At 65.1% G+C, this 18,906-nt stretch overlaps 1 protein-coding gene across 3 annotated transcripts in view; it reads left to right on the plus strand.

Annotated features, from left to right (window-relative positions):
- Positions 1 to 18,900, plus strand: part of MROH1 (maestro heat like repeat family member 1) — a 47,247-nt gene extending 28,347 nt beyond the window's left edge. For 2 of the 3 annotated variants that reach the window (XM_040494737.1, XM_040494739.1), the window contains 20 exons: positions 964 to 1,071; positions 1,274 to 1,418; positions 1,564 to 1,604; positions 1,860 to 2,001; positions 2,274 to 2,326; positions 2,786 to 2,893; positions 3,189 to 3,308; positions 3,476 to 3,598; positions 4,396 to 4,542; positions 4,648 to 4,674; positions 5,616 to 5,738; positions 5,972 to 6,051; positions 6,150 to 6,261; positions 6,342 to 6,437; positions 7,056 to 7,160; positions 9,310 to 9,445; positions 9,551 to 9,663; positions 10,512 to 10,664; positions 15,688 to 15,842; positions 18,517 to 18,900. In XM_040494737.1, the coding sequence (XP_040350671.1) occupies positions 964 to 1,071; positions 1,274 to 1,418; positions 1,564 to 1,604; positions 1,860 to 2,001; positions 2,274 to 2,326; positions 2,786 to 2,893; positions 3,189 to 3,308; positions 3,476 to 3,598; positions 4,396 to 4,542; positions 4,648 to 4,674; positions 5,616 to 5,738; positions 5,972 to 6,051; positions 6,150 to 6,261; positions 6,342 to 6,437; positions 7,056 to 7,160; positions 9,310 to 9,445; positions 9,551 to 9,663; positions 10,512 to 10,664; positions 15,688 to 15,842; positions 18,517 to 18,754 (2,325 nt within the window). In that variant the 3' untranslated portion in view covers positions 18,755 to 18,900. The remainder of the gene's footprint in view (positions 1 to 963; positions 1,072 to 1,273; positions 1,419 to 1,563; positions 1,605 to 1,859; positions 2,002 to 2,273; positions 2,327 to 2,785; positions 2,894 to 3,188; positions 3,309 to 3,475; positions 3,599 to 4,395; positions 4,543 to 4,647; positions 4,675 to 5,615; positions 5,739 to 5,971; positions 6,052 to 6,149; positions 6,262 to 6,341; positions 6,438 to 7,055; positions 7,161 to 9,309; positions 9,446 to 9,550; positions 9,664 to 10,511; positions 10,665 to 15,687; positions 15,843 to 18,516) is intronic. The other variant, XM_040494738.1, reaches the window with a different exon arrangement.
- Positions 18,901 to 18,906: the final 6 nt, after the last annotated feature.

Here is an 18,906-nt window from a genome sequence, read left to right on the forward strand (position 1 = left end):
AGATTGTCCTTTTGATCTAGCAGATGATCAGACCTCCAAAGTGGTTCATGTTTGTTCAGTATGAAGTTCTATCTACGTTTGTAGAACATGCTTTAAAAATTGTCATTCGAGGCCTAAGCACCCCTAGTTTTTCTGCTTTTGGCCTTTGATGTCTGCGTGAGGACTGTAGGTCTGCTACAGTCGTCGAAGTTCTGCTGTCTCTTGGCTGTTCGGTGCTTGCTTCTTGGTATTTGAAAGCACAGACGGAAGGCTCGGACAGAACATTTAGAGAACAGGGGTCGTTTTCCTGCCTGGAACCTGCCCAGGGAGCTGGGCTCTGGGGCGCCATCTCACCAGCGAGGACAGCAGGCGTCTCTGGCCGAACCGTCAGCCGCGTCAGGCTGCGCAAGTTGCAGCCTGTTCTTGGTAGAAAATGGGAGTCTTCTCAGGTGGTTGTTGTTTCCACAACCATTTCTTTAAAAAAAAATTTTTTTTTTTTAACCTTTATTTATTTTTGAGACAGAGAGAGACAGAGCATGAATGGGGAAGGGTCAGAGAGAGGGAGACACAGAATCTGAAACAGGCTCCAGGCTCTGAGCTGTCAGCACAGAGCCCGACGCGGGGCTCGAGCTCACGGAGTGTGAGATCGTGACCTGAGCCGAAGTCAGCCGCTTAACCGACTGAGCCACCCAGGCGCCCCAAGGCCCTCCCATTTCTACGCATGTCAGCGTTGCCGAAGCCCGCGGCTGGCGGGGAACGTGCAAGGTTTCCTCTATTCTGGGGACGAGAGTTCAGCCAGGCGAGCCCGCGTCCTTGGGCAGTTTCAGCGCAGTGTGTGTTACCTGCCCCCGGCAGGTGCCGGACAGGGTCTGCCCTGTTCGCACACGGGCCGTGTCCTCACGGCCCAGAGCCCACAGCCGCGTAGAGCGGTGGTGGCCCCATGCGTGCGCCTGCCTTTGCCCCCTCCCCCCCCCCCCACACCAGCCTCAGAAGCCGGGTCCCGACAGCGAGGAGCCCGCCACGGACAGTGTGCGGGACATCAGCATCAGCACCCTCTACCTGGTCAGCACCACCGTGGACAGGATGAGCCACGTGAGTGTGCAGACCCCCCTCTGTGAGTGACCGCTCCCCCCTCCTGACCTTCTGGCCCTGCGACCGCTGAACCCTGCAGTGGGCAGCTGCGGGGGCAGGGGCGCTCGCCGCCCCCCCCCCCCCCCCCCCTTGCCGCGCCCCCCCGGCGCCTGGTGGGAGCTCCTGTAGCCGCGCCGCCGACAGACCCCGGCTCTGCCCCCAGGTCCTCTGGCCGCACCTGCTCGAGTTTCTCACCCCCGTGCGATTCACTGGGGCGCTGACCCCGCTCTGCAGGAGCCTCGTGCACCTGGCCCAGAAGAGGGAGGAGGTGGGGGCCGATGCCTTCCTCATCCAGTACGACAGCAACGGTGCGCCCCTGCTCTCCCCGTGCCACCCCTGATGCCTGACCCCACCCTCGCAGCCGCCCCAAGTCCGCCCCGCCCCAGGTGCAGTCAGGGGCTGGGGCTCTGTGGGCAGGCGGCCCCCTGAGCGTTTCTCCCCCGTCCTTTCCAGTGACCCTCCCTTCACCCTACGCCATCACCACGAGACTCCTGGTAAGCGTTGCGCTTCGGCGCTCTGTGCCGGTGGCGCCGTGTCCCCTGACCACGGCACACTGAGGGGGTCTGGGAAGGCCTGGGCGCTCCCCTCGGTCCCCCTGTCTCCTGACTCCTGCTGTCTCGCAGGTGCTCCCCATGGGGTTGGGGGGACCTGCGTCTCAGAGCCGTCTCTGCCTCCACCTCCCCGGGAGGGCGGCTCTGCGGGGCACGGTGGCCCCTCGGGTCTAGAGCTCCCACCTTTACTTCCCTCAGACCGTGTCTTCCAACCCCTACCTGGGGGACGGCCGCGGGGCCGCCTCGCTGCGTCTGTTGAGCGTCCTGCATCGTAACATCCACCCTCTGCTGGGTCAGCGGTGGGCCACCACCGTCCCCCTGCTGCTGGAACACCTGGATGGTGAGGCTCCGGGCGCGGGTGGTGTTCCTCTGCCGGTTTGCATCCGGGTTGGAGAGACCACGTTTTCTGAAGTGGAAGAAACGGCCCCCACGGAGGTTCAGGACACAAGGCGGGAAAGGCGTTCCCTGCAGGGTGTCCCCTGGGAGTTATCTGGGGTGTGGCGCGCCTTGGTCCTCCTGAACACAGGACGAGGCCAGCCCGGAAGGCTCTGGGTGAACTCTGCTTCTATCGATGGGTGCGGGCCGGGCTGACAACATGACTGGTCGTTTCAGAACATACTGAAGAGACCCTGTCCCAGAAGGAGTGGGAGGAAAGGCTGCTGGCGGTGAGGATGGGGGCGGGGGGGGGGGGGCGGGGAGGTCGTGGCCGGTCCTGGGGGCGGAGGCCTCTCCAGCCTGGGTTAGGACAGCTCAGGGAGCTCAGTAGGCGCCAGTGGGGGGGTGGGGGGTGGGGGAGGATGGGGGAGCTATGGGGGGTGCTGGGGGGAACCACCTGCTGCTGCCCTCACAGGTCACTCACCCTGCTGTGACAGAGCCAGATTTCAGGGGCTTTGAGCTTCTGTGGCCCGGGAGTCCTCTCTCCTGTCCCCTGCCAGGCCCACCGCATGTCTGACCACCCAGGGTTTGCTCTGCCTGGGCTTGAAGGTCATCAACAGACCATTCAGAGCCACAGCACAGGACCACCCTGAGGTCACTGCACGTGACGTCACGGGGCCTCAGTGCCCTCCCCGGCCCCGTGAAGGGCTGCATCCCTGGCCCCTCACTGCTTTGGCCCCTGCCCACAGTTCCTTCGGGACACTCTGGCTGTCGTGTCTGACAACACGTGGATTTGCCAGCTGAGCCTAGAGATGTGCAGACAGCTGCCCTGCTACAACGGGACGCCCCAGGAGAAGGTGCACGGAGGAGGGGGTGCCCCGGGGGGGGGGTTCTGGGCAGCGTCCTTAGGCTACTGTTCTTTTGCCTTGATTCCACGTGATCTTCTGCACGAACCTGTCTCCAGTGGCCTGTGGCCCTGGCAGAGCCAGAGAGGGAGGGCCCGTGAGCCTCCTCCCAGAGGCCCACGGCTGGGGGTGCAGGAGCCCGTCGCCCCCACTCCTCGCGGTGGGTGCCGGGCAGCCCCTCCCACGTCTGCTTGGCGCTCCCGCACTCAGGCGTCAGGCGTGGCTGTGCTCCTTGGCCCTGTTGCAGAACTTCCTGTATAAATGTATTGGAACCACGCTGGGTGCCGCTTCGAGCAAAGAGGTGGTGAGGAAGCATCTGCAAGAGCTTCTGGAGACGGCCAGACACCAGGAGGAGGCCGAGCGCGAGGTGGTGCCCTCCCCAGAGCCTCTCTCTCCCTTCAGGCACTCAGCGTGTGCGTGTGTGCGTGTGTGCGTGCGTGTGTGACTGCACCTCTCTGGAGCGTGTGCGTGTGCAGGGTGCTCCTTCCCACCCCTGTCCTTGCCCAGGTGTGAGTGCATCTGTGCGTCTCCCAGGGCCTCGCCTGTTGCTTTGGGATCTGTGCCACCTCTCACCTGGATGATGTCCTGGCCCAGCTGGAGGACTTCATGAGGTCAGATGTGTTCAGAAGATCCACTGGCATTTTCAACATTTTTAAGGTACAGGGGTCAGGGTGACCGCTGGGGCGGTGGTGGGGGGCATCTGGGTGGGACCAGCCGTGCTTCTGTCTTGGCTGTGCTGCTGTGATTAGGGGTCCTGCGGCTGCGGGTTCTGGAGCTTCCTGGGCTCAGGCACCCTGCCGGTTGGGGACAGGGCAGGGAGGTGGCATCCGGTCCGTGCTTCTTTGTGGGTGGGGCTGGTGGTTATGACAAGGGGCAGTCCTGTGCTGGCCATGGGCTCTGAGGGGCTCCCAGGGGCCAGGATGGGACCGCCCGCCTGCTGTCTGCGTGTCCTCTGCCCCCTGGTGGCCAGCGAAGGCTGCATTCTTGGGGAAGCCTGATGCAAGGGGCATGGACCACTGCCCCGTCCGCCACCCTGGTCCTCGTCTCCGGGTGCCTGTTGCAGTTACAGAATCTCAAGTCCGGGCCGGGTGGGAGGGCTCCAGAGCAGCCACTGAGAGGGCAGGGGCCCCTGCCCCCCCTGCCCCGGCCCCCGAGTTGGCTCTCAGCTCCCAGCCCTCCCTTCTGCCCACCTCTGCCATCGTGGTCCACTGCTCAGTGCTTTCCCTTCTGCTGCTTTGTCCCCAGCGGGCCCGTGGCTGGCCTGCCTGTCCCGTTCTGTCCCCGGCGGAGGGACTCTCCGATGGCGCCCTCCGCTCCTTCGGTTATGCCTCTGACATTGCTGGCCAGCTCAGCCCTTCTTCCAGAGGGACCTGGGGGTTCTGAGCGCAAGGCTTCCTATTGGGGGAAGGTAATGGCCTGTAACCGAGGCCCTGCCGACCCCTCTGGCCTCTCAGGACCGAAGTGAGAATGATGTGGAAAAGGTGAAGTCAACTCTGATCCTGTGTTACGGCCACGTGGCAGCACGGGCCCCCCGCGAGCTGGTGCTGGCCAAGGTTGAGTCGGACATCCTCCGGAACATATTCCAGTACTTCAGCACCAAGGTGGGGGCCTCGGCAGACTGCTTGCGTGGGGGGCGCCATGCAGGCGGGGCAGGGACATCACCGCCAGAGCTTCGCGTTTTAACTCCCTTCAATTTTGTTGTTCAGGTTCTGGGAATAAAGGTAGAGACCAAGGTACAGTGTGTAGGAGTTAAGTGTGAACTATGCCTTTTCTCTTGTCTCTGGGCTGGCCTGGTTGTGAGCTTCAGGGGCAGAAGCCAGGGGGACGCCCCCGGGGCTCCCCGGTCCCAGTCCCCAGGGATAGCATCTGGGAGCATCGCGCCAGGACGGGTCCCCACTCACCTTGGAGCAGCTTCTCCTCTTACAGCCACAGTAGGGGCCCAGGAGCTAGTGTGTCCCGGCCTGGATGCTGGGTGGTGGGTGGGCAGAAGATGGCCGGAGGGCTTCTGAGCAGCTGGCTGGCAGGCCCACAGGCTGGGGCTCTGCTCCCCGATGCTCACGACACCCACCTCCTGCTGAGCCTCACTAACGTGTTTCCTCCCTGGGATCTCTGGCACTAACTGGGCACTAACACCTCTCTAGGAGTGGCTGGGCCTTCCCCTTGAAGAGCAGACCCTCTGGGGTCTCCTGGGGTTGGCTGGAGGGGAGGGTATTCTGAGACTTGTCTCTTCCTGGACTTCGTGTCCCCAGGACAGCTCCCCACGCCCCCTTTCCTGACTCCCCAGAGGCCAAGTCGGTGGGACAGGCAGGGGACAGTCCCTCTCTGCCGGGGCTCTTCTTGGGTGTGTTCCCTTCTCCCACCTTGAGATGCCCTTCCAGCCACACCCCAGGGTGCAGGGGACACAGCGTGCTGTCTGCCCGAGCCAGGCGGAGAGCTGAGTGCCGCAGGGGCTCCAGGCCCCCTGGTCTGCGTGGCAAGAGCTGGAGGGGGACAGGCTGAGAGCCCCTCGGGGAGGAACGTGTGTGGCTGCGGGGCCTGAGGGCTGTCACTCTGGGTGGCCTCCTGTTCTGGATTCCACCCCGAGGGCCGAGAGGCAGCGGCCGCCCACCTCGGGGCAGAGCTGTGCTGTGGGGGCGGGCGTTGGTGGCCCCCCTGCAGTCCTGTGTCCTTCCAGGACCCGGCTTTGAAGCTGTGTCTCATCCAGAGTGTGTGCATGGCCAGCCAGGCCATCTGCAGCAGTGCCCAAGCTGGCTCTTTCCACTTCTCGAGGAAAGCCGAGCTGGTGGCACAGATGATGGTGAGCTCTGGGCGGGGCCCGGCCGGTGCCAGGGTGGCTCCCAGGGCGCGGCCCTAGACGGAGTTGGGCCTGGAGATGCCAGTGGGGGGGGGGGGGGGGCGTGCAACGAGGGGCCCGGCACCCACCTGGGTTGGGGGACAGAGTTGGCCAGAAGCCAGCGCCGGGCAGATGGCTGACCAGGAGGAAGGCTGGTGCTTGGGCCAAGGGCTGAGTCACGGGGCTGGCTCCCCTAGGAGTTCATCAAGGCAGAGCCCCCAGACTCCCTGAGAACGCCCATTCGGAAGAAGGCCATGCTTGCCTGCACTTACCTGGTGTATCCTTTCCTCTGGGTGTGAGGGGGGCTGTGGGGGGCCCTCTGTGCACGTGCCCTCTGGACAAGGGGTGTGGCACGGGGCCTTGACTGCGGTTCAGCTCCCTGGAGCCAGCGCTGGAAGAGCGAGTGCAGGCGGACTTGATCCGCGGCTGTCTACACAGCGTCATGGCTGTGCTGCCTGAGCCCGAGGGGGAGGAGGACCGCCAGAAGGTATCACCCTGCATCCACGGCGGGCAGCGGGCAGGCCGCTGCAGGCACCAGGGTCACTGGTGGCCTCATCTCTTTCTAAGTCCCTGTACCTGGACACCATGCACGCCCTTGAGGATTTGCTGACAAGCCTCCTTCGGCGGAACATGACCCCGCAGGGCCTGCAGATCATGGTGGAGGTGTGCGGTGGGTGTGCCCTGCCCCGGGGGTGCCCCCCCGACCCCGGCAGCCAGCCCCATGCCTGGTTTTCCTGGCGCTGCCTGCTCCGGGGGCGCCGGGGAGTTTGGTGCTCTCTGCCAGTGTATGGGAGGGGCGTCTGTGAACAGGAGGGCTGCCTTGCCTGGACGGGTGGGCGGATGGGGGTGGGCCCACACAGGAGCCTATCGTCGCCTCCCCTCCACTGCGTGACACGGTGGTGGAGACACCACTCAGGCACCGGATGTGAGCTCCTGGCCGTCTAGGGCTCCTGGCGGAGCGGGCACGTGGTAGCCAAGCCGCACCCCTCCCTGCCGTTTCCGGCGCTGCAGTTGCAGGGGCGAGACTGACCTGCTTGCAAAAGCGGCCCGTCCCCTGGTAGGCCTGGTTCGCTCTCGGTCCGCCTGGGGCGGCCACGTCTGTGGGCTGGGCCAACAGGACGGGGACAGGGCCCCAGCTGTCGGAGGCGACCTGCCGTGACCTGGCCCGCCGGCCAGGGACGGGCGGCCCGGCAGGGATGCTGAGCCGCCCGCAGCGCGCAGGCTGCTGCTTCCCGGGCTCACCCCTGCCCCGGCACCCATGCGAAGCCCCCTCTCCCCCAGCACCTGAGCCCGTGGATCAGGTCCCCACGGGGCCACGAGAGGGTGCGGGCGCTGGGCCTGAGCGCCTGCCTGCTGCAGCACTTCCTGGAGCACCTGCACGTCAGCGTGAGTACCAGGCGACTCCCCTGCCCCGGCCTCTGTCCTGGGTCCCCTGGCCTGGGGGCTGCTGTGTGTGGCCCCCCACGTCCCACAGCACCCTCCCAGCTCCCTGATGCTCCTCCCTGGTGCTCCTCTGGCGGTTCCACATTCCGGGGGCCCCACCATCCTCTTTCCGGAGACGTGCACAGAGGGCCGGTCAGGACCAGGAGTCGTCCTCAGGGCTGGCCACTCAGAGTAAAACCTGACGGGCACCCCTCTCCTCGGGAGCCCCCGCGTCAGCTGCGGGGAAGGGGAGGTGGGGGCGGGGTAAAAGAAAGCGAGGACGTTTGGGCAGAGGCAGGGGGTCTGGAGCGGTAGGGGTGGGCTGCGAAGGGGCTCAGTCCGGGAAGCGCGTGGTTGTCTGGCACTTCGGCGTCTGCGGGGGGAGGGTGGGGGGGGCGGAGGGCACGCTGTCGGGGCTTCGCGGCTGTGCGCACAAGGCCGTTGGTCTAGGTGATCCTCGGATAAATTTCGCGTCGTCCTGAAACATCCCTGTTGTGATTTTGGTAGGGATTGCGTGGGACCGATGGATTAACTTGTTGAGCATCCGTCAGTAATGGGTCTTTCCACCCAGGCCGCTCGGAAACTCGGGACGGCATCTTCACACGGCTCTGCTGTGAGAGATTTTGGTGCCTTTGCCAGTGAAGCGCTTTCTGCAAGCGCTGTCAGTAACTGTCTGACTGTAGTTAGTGCCCACGGAAAGCGTGGATTTGTGGACCCTGAGACGCGAGGCGGTTCGTAAGACCCCGTCGTCGTTTCTAATGAGCGTTGGTTCGTTCTCTTGTGCTTCCAGAAGCACAGTCGTGTCGCTTACAGATGCTGATAATTTGGCCTTTCCCCCCAACCCCTGTGCCTCTCGGCCTCTCGTGTTGCCTGGTGTTTCCAGAACAAAGTGGGGACTGACAGCATCCCCCGGCCTCTAGATAGTTGCACTGCTAGGCATTCTCTATCCTGTTCCAGCTGTGTCTTTCTTTTTTTAAGTTTATCTGTTACTTTGTGAGAGAGAGAACGCACACGGGTGGGAGAGGAGAGGAGGGGCGCGGAGAGAGAATCCCAAGCAGGGTATGCAACCATCCGCACGAAGCCCATCGTGGGGCTCAAGCTCACGGACAGTGAGATCATGACCTGAGCCAAAGTCGGCCTAACCGACTGAGCGACCTGGGCACCCCTGGTCTGTCTTAATGAGGATGTTTATCAGGAGTAGATGCTTGTGGTCTTTTCTCTTGGTTTTTTGTTTGTTTGTTTTTTGTTTGTTTTGCTTTGTTTTTTTTTTTACCTACCCAGAGCCTGATTGTTTGTCTCGCTGGACCTGCTGCATGTGTCTGGATGGTTTTCGCTTCTGAGCGAGCTTAGGCGGCCTTTTCCCACAAATTCTTTCCTGGCCTGCTTTTCACATAAGCCCAGTCTAAGTAGAGTTCACCTTTGTGTGTGAGGTGACAGATGTCTGGCCTCGCTGGGAGGAACAGTGGCTGGCCCCCAAGGTCCTCCCTGCAGCCTACGGCTGGGGTGAGGGCCTTCAGCCGAGCCCTCAGAACAGCGGAGCCTGACTCTCCCTTAAAGGCGCCTGTGCACGGACAGGGTGTGGGCGCTTCCCCAGGAGGCCTCATGCGTGGCGGGCCGATGGGGGCAGGTGGAGGCAGGAGACCGAGGGGTGTGCAACTGATGTCGCGAGGCCGTTTGTTCAGTGTGGGGCAGGCAGGGCTCTGTATCTGGCCAGGAAGACTAGGCCCCGGAAGACGGGCCCGGGACCCCGCTAGGGCGAAAGGAGATCTCACGCAGCCCTTTACCTGACGGGACCTGTGTTCTAGGGGAGGGAACGTCCCACGCCTCATGGCCAGGATCAGCAGAGCCCTGCCCCCCTCTGCTGCCCGTGGGGACTCCCTCTTTATCTCCCGATCGCCCCTCTGCCTGCACACACCTGCTACCGGACCCTCCTCCTCTTAGGGGTCCTGGCAGGGCAGCAGCTCACCGAGGAGCTGTACTGGTCACACCCCTGCCTGTGTCTGGGTCCAGCTGGTGCAGGGACACCTGCCCACTCCTGGCATCTTGGGGGGCCTGGCCCTCCTCTCTGTCCCCCCCAGTGTTGCACGAGGGCCCCCTCCTTCTGCCTCTCCAGGCCCTGGTGCCCTTCCACAACCTGGGCCTCCTCATTGGCCTCTTCTCCCCACGGTGCGCGGACTTGTGGCCTGCCACCCGCCAGGAGGCTGTGAGCTGCGTCCACGCCCTGCTGTACCTCCAGCTGGGCTATGAGGGTGAGCCCCTGGCTGGACAGAGCTGCTGGAGGGAGGAGGGGTGGAGCCTGGGCCTTGGGGGCCAGGGAAGCACCTGCCCGGCCTCCCTCTGCCTTGCCTCTGAAGGCTTCTCCCGTGACTACCGGGACGATGTGGCCGAGCAGCTCCTCGCCCTCAAAGAAGGCCTCGTGCACCCCGACCCCGCCGTCCTCTTCCACACCTGCCACAGCATAGCCCAGGTACCCGCCGGGGTGGCGCCGTCACAGCAGCCAGCTCCGAGCACGCCACGGGCTCTGCAGGGCGCCGGGTGGGTGTGCCACGGGGCCAGCGGGCTGGCCCTGCTTCCACCTTCCTGGGGTCAGCCCTCCGAGGCCCAGCAGCAGGGGCGTCAGGAGCTCAGCTGCCGGCTCCGGAGAGCCGAGGAAGCTGCCCCAGCCCGCGCTGTGAGCCCCACACCGGGACGGCACTCCTACTCCATCTGGTGTCTGGACCTGGCCCTCGGGTCCCGAGGCGGCGTGCTCTCCTGCGGAAGAAGGAAGGGAGGGGGTGAACGGGGCCCTTCCTGGGTGGGGAGGGAGGACTCCGCGGGAGGAAAAGACGCAGCCCTGGGGGACTCCAGGTGGAGTGGGAGGTGTGCGGCTGGGGCCAGACGTGGCGCGGCTGCCGTCTGTGGTTTTGTGTCCCTTCCGTTCTGTGTGCTGTCTGCTTTAATGAGTGGCTCGCTCTGCTGTGCTGACCAGACGAGGAGGGGGCTCCGGTCCGTGGCTGGGCTGCTCAGGGTGGATGTGCCACCCCCCACCCTTGACCCTGCAGTCTGGACACCTGCAGGCCACCCCACGGGTCAGGAGGGCAGCCGCCCCCAGACTGCCTTCCAGGGGCCTGGGTCAGGAGGGTCCTTGAGGCACCCCGTGTCCCGGCAGGGCCAGGCTTCGGCCCCGGCGCGCCTCCTGTGCGTGAGCCGCCACCTCGCCCCCGCACCCACGAGGGGGCGAGGGCGGCTGGAGGAGGCACCCGGCGGCCCCCGACCCCGGGATGCTGGGTCTGTGTCCCCACCGGCTCAGTTCTTCTGACACAGCCGTCGTCCTAGATTATTGCCAAGCGCCTCCCGCCAGAGCAACTCATCAGCCTCCTGCTGACCTTGTTTGAGAGTCTGGGAGACCCGGACAAGAACTGTTCGAGGGCGGCTACCATCATGGTCAACTGTCTGCTGAGGGAGCGAGGGAGCATGCTCCAGGAGAAGGTGAGGGGGGCGGGGCGGGGCAGGGAGGGGAGGGGCCGGGCTGGGGCCCGGAAAAAGGAAGGGGAAGGGGAAGGAAAATGGGGGGGGGGGGGCGCCGAGCCCCGCGGCGGGTGGGCACTGGCTGGGCCCTCTGCTCCGGGCCCTTCGGAGAGTCCCACAGCTGGCTGGCCCACGGGGGCCCTGCCCGGGGCGCTCACGTGCCGCCTGCTCCTTGTGGCCTTCCCGTTCACCCTGTCACCTCTGTGTGCCCTTGGGAGCTCAGGTGGCCGTCTGTCTGCGTAGTTGTTCCCAGTCGTGCGTCAGCAGCGGCCCTGCGTCAGCGCGTGTGCCGCGACAGCTGACACGCACGTTCCGCGCTCGGGTCCCCGCGGGTGCGAGGCGGGCTCCGGGGGTCGGGTGGCTGCTACAACGCCCGCCCTGTGAATCCCCGAGAGGCGGACCTGTTGACCGGGAGGGGTTCGAGGCTCCCTCTGGAAGTGGAGCGTCCCAGCAGAGCACGGACTTGTCCTGGGGGTCCCCACGGATGTGCACGCACAGGCGTCCGCCCGCTCCGGAGTCCCTGGTCCCCCAAGCCGACACCTCGCAGGCTGCCCCTGCCTCCCTGCAGTGCGGAGCACCGGCTGGTTCGTACCCCGTAGAGACGGACTCGCACCCTTCGGGCCCTCGTGTGCCGCCCCTGCTGGCGTGAGGTCACGCACACCGTCGCCCGCGCCTGCGCACCGCCTGGCTGCCGCCTCAGGGGGCACGCGTGCAGTTCCCAGGAGGGGCCGCGTTGCCGTGGGCTGCATGAGGGTGTGTTTCTGTCGGGGACACGCCGGGAGAGGCCGCGCCGTTGTCGGCACCGGTCCGCGTCGTCCTGGGGGTGAGTGGCGGCTCCACGTTGAGCGGGATTCGCGTTTCTCTGGTGGCTTGTGAAGCTGAACGCTTTTGTACGTGTGTGCCGTGCGCAGCTGGAGACGCCCGCGTCTTGCCCATTTTTTTTCTGGGTTGTCTGTGTTTCTCCTGTTGATTTGTGCCAGTACTTTATATATTCCGGATACGAGTTCTCTGTCCGAGATACGCACGCACACGTGGGCACACGGACATGTGTATGTCACCAGTACCTTCTCAGGGAGGGACGAACAGGAGTTTGCTGATGGAGAAGGTGGAAGAGCATCAGAAAGGGCCACGTGGCAGGAGAGCTGTGCGTGGTGACCCCTGGAGAGAGAGAGTGTCCCCTCAGGAGACACTTGTCAACGGGCTGCAGGTGTGACGGGAGGGCACGGCCACGGTAGGGTTTGCTGGGGGAAGGCTTGGATTTTATTCTGCACTCAGCGGGGGCCCCCCCGCTTGGACCTGAGTGGTAGAAAGGGGCCCCGGAGGCCCCATGCGCGTGGAGGGGACGGGCCAGTTTGGAGGCTGGGGCCGCTGGTGTTCCTGGTGCGTGGGTACACGGGCCGCACTCCGTGTGTCCATCCGGCTGTGAGCGCGGCTGTAACGGGTGTGCGGACGGCTGGCCCTTGGGTGAACTGCCCACGGCGGGGGCGCTGGGTCGTTCAGGCCTCTTTGAAGGTTTGGAGGAGCCTCCTCTGTTCCCACGGCGGCTGCACCGGTTCGCGTTCCCGCCAGCCGTGCAGAGGGCTCCCTTTCCCCGCACCCTCACCCACACTTGTTTTTTGTTTTGTTGGTCGCAGCCCTCCTGCTGGGTGTGAGGTGGCACCTCAGAGTGGTTTTGACTTCATTTCCCTCAGGATTGCTGACGATGCACTTGGCCGTTTGTCTGTCTTCTGGGAGACCTGTCTGTGACCTTGGCCCATTTGCAGTGACGTTGTTTGGTCTGTTGTCGTTGGCTGTGCGGTTCTCTGTATGACCTGGCCACTGGCACAGTATCGGGCGTGTGACCCGGGAGTGTTTTCCCATTCTGTAGCCCTCGATTGTGTCCTCGGACACCTAAAAGTCGTCGTTCTGTAAGAGGCTCCATGCCTGGGGCGGGGGGTGGGGGGGGCGTTGAACCTAGGCCCTGAGATCGGGAGTTGCCAGGTCCTCCTCGCGCACAAAAGGTTTTCGATCCGACGCAGGCCTAGCTTTTTGCCTTCGGTGCCTGTTCCTTGGGTGTCATGGCCAAGAAATCACCACCAAATCCGTTGTCGTGAAGTTTCTGCCTGGTTTGTTTTTTTGGAGCCCCCGTTCCCGACAGAGAAAGGCTCCTTTCATGGGCCCGGCGTGCCGCACCAGCCGGCGGGGGCTCAGGGTGCTGCCGCCTGCACGGTACCCTTCCCGGCTTCGGCCCACAGACGCGACACGCACCCCCCTCGCCCCCCGGAGCGGGACTGCTGACGGCCGGGCTCGTGCTTCAGCGCGTCTGCGACACGCACCTCCGTCTTCCGCGTGACGGGCACGCTCGCATCCTGCACCCGCGGAGGTCACGCGGGCCACCACTTTCCTCCCTGCCCCGAGAGGCCTTGGCAGGGGGCCCTCTTAGGGACACCGGGACACCGTTGAATGTCTCCGACACGGAATCAGAACACGTGGTCTTGGCGGGCGGCGTGACCGGACCGAGGGCCCCCGGCCCCAGCGTGCAGCAATGGTGAAACAGAGCGTGTCGTAGCGTGAGCGCAGAGGGCAAGACGGGAGGGCGCCGGCTCCTGACCTGGGTCGTCTCGGGAGGGAGGAGAACGGCCTTCTCTGGGTTGGAGGGACGTGTGCTGGCGAAGCCAAGGGGAACAGGTGGGAGGAGACCCTCTGCAAACGAAACGGGGCTGCTGCTGTGGAGGCCTCCCGGCAGCTCCGGCCCGGCGGCCCCCGGCTCGGGCGCGTGCCGAGAGACGTGGAGGCAGACGTCCCCGCGAAGACCGGCACGTAGACGCTCACGGCAGCGTCGTGCTTAATGGCCAAATGAAGGAACCTGAATGTCTGTCGGTTAATAAACATAAATAAAACACATCCCACCCGTACGCTGAAATGCTACTCGGCAACCCGGAGGAGTGAAGTATGAAACACGCTCCGCGTGGATGAGCCTTGAAAACGTCGTGCCCCATGAAAGACAGCAGCCACCAGAGGCCACCTAGTGTGTGAGTCTGCAGGGCCGGGAGGAGGTCAGGGGCCGGGGCCGGGTGGTTAACGCACACGCAGCTTCTCTGGGGTGATGGCAGTGTCCTCGCGCGGCACGACCCTGTGTCTGTACGAGAGACCGCCGAGGGCTGGACTGCGTGGCGCGTCCTGGCTCGGCGGAGCCGTGAAGAGAGCGCACGGCGGGAGACCGCGCCGTGAGGGGCGGACACCAGCCTGGGGCACGGGCGCAGGGCCGGTGAAGGTGAGCCCTGGAGCTGCCTGGAAGGTGGAGGGCGCACGGGCCGTCGGAACGCAGACCCCCGGCTGAGACCGGACGGAGCCGGCTCACCGGCACAGACCCCAGCCCGCGGGCCCCCCGCGGCCGAGCACCGGGACCTGCTGCCACGCTCACGGGTCGCACGGATCAGAGCCGTTCACGCGCCCCAGTGGGTTCCGGCCGCCGAAGAAAATCCGCAAGAGCGAGGAAAACGCTAGAGAGGACAGATAAACCCACGGAGACGATTAGAAACACCTCTGAGGAGACAAGTCGGGGAAAGAGCCAACATCCCGGAGAGGAGGCAGCGAAGTGAAGGAAAGAGGAGAAGCCCCCACGGTCAGGCTCGAAAACCCGCCCTGGGACGGACGCACGTGGAGAAGATCCACGGTTACGTTAGTGCCGGAGGGCGGGAACGTTACGTGCACGAGCGAGGCGTGTGTCCAGGCCGGGAGCCCAGGGGAAGGGGGAGCGCCGCTGGCCTTGGCCGCTTCAGCAGTGAACTCGGACGGGAAGGGCCCACAGATGTTCTTGCATCGGTGGGAGCCAGGCCCCGGCCCAGCCGGTGTGGAAAACACCTCCTTCCTGCCAGAGCCCTGGGGCTGGGGTTAGGGACACTCTCTACCCCGACAGCTGGGGTGGGGGGGGGGGGGGGGGGGGGGGGGGGGAGAGGGCGGGCAGTGGGAGCAGGATCCACTTGCTGCACCCACAGTTGTGAAGCGAGTGTCATCGTGGTGACAAGCCTTTCGAGAAACGGTGGTAAGGACACCGGTCCCCATGGCCGGGTAGGGACCGCTGGCCTGCCCCACTCCAGGCACGTGGCCTCCCACGTTTCCTAACATCCGAGTTGCGCACCTCTTATGCCCCGCACGCTTGCAAGACTCTACCACACGAGCAGGCGTGGGCCTGGCCTGGAAGGTTCTAGGTCGGAGCCAAGACCTGTACCTCCCTGCTCCTCCTGCTGCCCGGCCGTCGGGTGGGCTCCTCGGCCGGCTCCGCCCGGGCACCTGGGAGGTGGCCGAGTCCACAGTCGGCTGGCTGTCCCTGTCCAGGGACTGTGTCCCTGCCGCCGTCTGTCTGCTGTCGTCTTGGACTGTGGTGTCTTCCCGCTGCGCAGCCGGGGCAGTAGGCGATCCCCGTGGTGGGGCCTGGCACCCCTTTCCCAAGAGCCCTGGGCACCCGCAGTGACAAGCCCGTGCCCAGAAGAGGGCCCGCTTGCCGCGTCGGGGCCTGGGCTGTGCTCTGGCTGCCCCTTCTTGAACCAGATGGCCCCTCTCGCTTCTGGGATGACAGCAGCCTGCCAGCCGCGGTCCAAGAACGAGCGTCCCCTTCCTGGTCCTCGCTGTCGCAGCCCACCGCTTACCTTGCCTTTGCTGGGCGAGGGTGGCCGCGCGCTGCCTCCAGGGGCCCGGGGCTTGCGTCCCCACGTGGGGGCGTGCGGGGCCATCGCAGCTGCCGGCCTCCGTGCTCCGTGTGTCACGCGAACGCTGCCCGTGTGCACCCTGGCACGCGCTCCGCTCTGGTGGCCTCCCACGTGGAATCTGGGTCCCCGCACCGGGACGTGGCATCTCTCTCCGTGGTGGCCGGCGGTGATCCCGCGGGATTCCCGCCCCCCGTGACCCTGGCTGGGGGGCTCACAGCTGGCGGCTCTGATGGCGCTGGAACACCTCCTGGGGTGGGTGTGCCCAGGGCCTGACCCCCGCGCCCCCCGCCCCACAGGTGCCCGAGATCGTGAGCGTTCTGCGCTCGAAGCTGCAGGAGACCCGAGAGGAGCACGTCCTGCAGGCCGCACAGCACAGCGTGTACCTCCTGGCGTCCCAGCACTGCGCGGCCGTGGTGTCCAGCCTCCTGGGCGGCCCCCTGCCCTTTGACAGGTACCCTGCGCCTGCCGGCCTTTGGGGTGGACGGGGTCCCGGCCGCCTGGGCCGCAAGCCGAGGTCAGCCCAGACTCGGCACTCGAGGGCCCCGTCTGCCCCGCGTGGCGCCCCGGCACCCCTGGCTCCTTCCCGTGTTCTCTGTCCCCGCTTCTCTTCTGCAGGGCACCTGTCGCCATCCCCAGCCCCCCACCCCGTGCACCCCCACTCACACCCCCAGCTCCCGAGTTTCCGCCCACGAGCCTCACAGGAGAGCGTCTCTCCCGGCCGAGGACCATGCCCTGGTCCTGCCTTTGCTGTGCGCAGGGCTGGGAGTGGTCTCGGACCCCGGCGCGGTTGGTACCGTCTGCCCGCCGTCGGGCGCCGCCATTCTCCCTGACGCGTGTCCGCTCTGGGGGTGTGCCGCTGGGCGGGGGTGAGTGCACGGTCACGGCCCCTCCTCCCCGGGAGTGCCTTCTGCATTTCCATCCTGTCCCCGCCAACCTTTCCTCGTCCGTCTGTCCTTCCAGCGTAAGTGGCTGCATCTCCCCACCGACGTGGTGGGACGGGATGGCAGCCTCAGCGGGGACCCCTCTTTGCCGCTCGTCTTCTGTCCTGATCGTCTTTCTTGTGTCTTGCGGCCGACGGGCTCTTTTTATAGATTGGTCTTCCCCTGAGTTAGTTTGGAAGTTGTCAGCCCTCTTTCTGTTCTAGTGGTTGCCCTGAGAGTGGCCCCGTGTGCGCAGAGCCTGGCTCACGACTGCCTCCCTTCGGGCAGCCCGGGCCTTTGCCCCCCCCCCCCCGCCCCCCCGCACGTCCTCACCTACAGGACAGGGTAGGGTGGGTAGGGTCGCGTGTTGCCCGCCGTCGGTGCCCCTGCTGGGTCTGCTCACGCACCTGCCACCTGCTTCTCGCTGAAGAGCGCACACTGTCCACACCACTGGCTGCAGCGTCCCGTGCCTGCAGGCGGCCATCCCCCAGGCGGCTCCCGCCCGGCCCTTCTCGAAACCCGAAGGTCGCCGCTGTCTGACTGCTGTCGTCAGACAGGCATTTTGCCTGATCTTGAACTCAAACAGAGTCAGTGTAAGCAGAATCGTACAGAATTTTCTCCTGGCTTCCTCGGGGTAGTGCGCCGTCTTCACGGTGCACGCGCCGCTGCTCGTCGTCATGCTGCGCTGCAGCTGTGGGCGACACGCCGGCCGCGTCCAGGAGCCGGACGGTCCTGGCGCAGGGGGCCAAATGTGACCCGCCGCCTGTTTTTGTACGGCTGGCGAGCCAAGAATGAATTTTAAACTTACAAACGGTTAGAAAAAAGATTTTTTAAAGAGTATTTCATGATGTGTGAAAATCACACGGGATTAAAATTTGCCCACACGCGAAGTATTCTCGGAACGTGGCACACCCATTCGCCTCCGCGTTGGTGTCTGTGTCGGAAGCGTGCCGTGCCCTGCCCTGGATGCAGGTGGACGGGGCTGCCCAGCGGCGAAGCCCCGTGCCTCCCCGGTGTCCCTCTCTCCTGGTGGCATCTTGGCCCCTCGCTTTCCTTCACCTGAAGTAGGTCCTCCAGACTGCGGCGGGCGAGCTCTTTACTGGCCGTCGGAAGACACGTTCCTCTGGCCGCCCTCCGGGGATATTACTTTGGTAGGGTCGGCGTTTGGGTTGGGCCAGTCTCCCGTGCCGGGAGGGGGCACGTGGCTGTTCTCTGGCTCCCACGGGACTCACTAGTGCTGTCGTTCTGAAGGAAGCCCGCCGGCTTTTCTCCGCTGCGCACGGGCCGGGCACTTGTCACCGGTGTCCTGCCTGTTGCCGGCAGGGGCCCGCAGCCTGCTTTCCTTCATCCTCGTGCGTTCTGAACACTTGCCAGCCCTTGTCTTTTCAGATCCTCTCTCCACCCTGTGCTTCTGGGACAGCCTGTCACCCCACCCCTCACGTCTCTGGTTCTGGTCTCTGAATTTTCACTGTGGTCTTTCTTGTGCTGACTTCAGGTGACTTCTTCCCGTGACCTTCCACTTGTCCCACGTCACCCCTGCTCTGCTCAGGCTGGCGCCAGTTGCCTCTGCAGGGCGCAGCGTCCCGTGTGTCGTTTCCGAAGGGCCGTGGGTTCTCTTTCAGAGTTGCTTATCGAGGGGCACCTCAGGGCGGAGGGGGGGGGGGCCTCCGTGGGTTAAGTGACCGACTCTTGGTTTTGGCTCAGGTCGTGAACTCACGGTTTGTGAGTTCGAGTCTCGCGTTGGGCTCTGCTGACGCTGCAGAGCCTGCTGGGGGTTCTGTCTGCCCCTCTGCCCTGCTCTCTCTCCAAATAAATTTTAAAAGTCGCTTATCGAGTTTTGGAGTTTCCGGTTCCCATTCGGTGCTTGAGGTCTGTCGTTTCGGTCTGTAAGCGTATTAAGAGCTGTAGCTTCTGCGGGGTCTCGCCCCCGAGGCCGAATGAGGCTGTCTCCTGCAGGAAAGCCTCCTGTTTGCTTCTGGCAGCTCCCAGGGGACTTCAGGGGCTCTGTTCAGGCCGAGACTTCTCTCCCTGCCCTTTATTGCCAGTGCTGCTCACCGGGGTCGGGGGACGGGGTGGGTTCGTTTGGATGCGAGGTCAGGGCACCGCCTGCCCGGAGCGGAGCCCTTGGAGTCTTGTGGGTGCATCTGGGGTGTGGAGCCGAGCCGGCGGTGGCCTGGAGGTGACTGTCCTTCTGCCCTGTGGCAGCCACACCTGCACCCTGTGGCGGGCGCTGGCCCTGGAGCCCAGCCTCACCACACAGGTCCTGGGGCTGCTCCTGGAGAAGATGAGCAGGGACGTCCCGTTCAAGGAGACCCGGGCCTTCCTGCTAAGCAGCCCTCCTGGCCGCGAGGCCACGCTGCTGCCCCTGGCGGTGAGTGGGGCCCCGGGGCTGATGCGCATTGCCCCCTTCTGCCTGCTCCCTGGTGGTGAGGGGGCCGGGTGAGGGGCCGCGCTGCCCCTGGCGGGAGGAGGACCCCACAGGGGGCCTGGGTGCCACCCCTCAGGCACCTGGCAGCTAATGGGGGCGCCGGAGCCAGGCCAGCTCGGAGCCCAGGCTCGTAAAGGCCCCACAGGTGTTGGTCCCCAAGGGAAACC

Source organism: Herpailurus yagouaroundi, unplaced genomic scaffold (assembly GCF_014898765.1).
Source record: "Herpailurus yagouaroundi ecotype Mexico unplaced genomic scaffold, PumYag 186, whole genome shotgun sequence".
In the NCBI taxonomy this organism is placed as follows: Eukaryota; Metazoa; Chordata; class Mammalia; order Carnivora; family Felidae; genus Herpailurus; species Herpailurus yagouaroundi.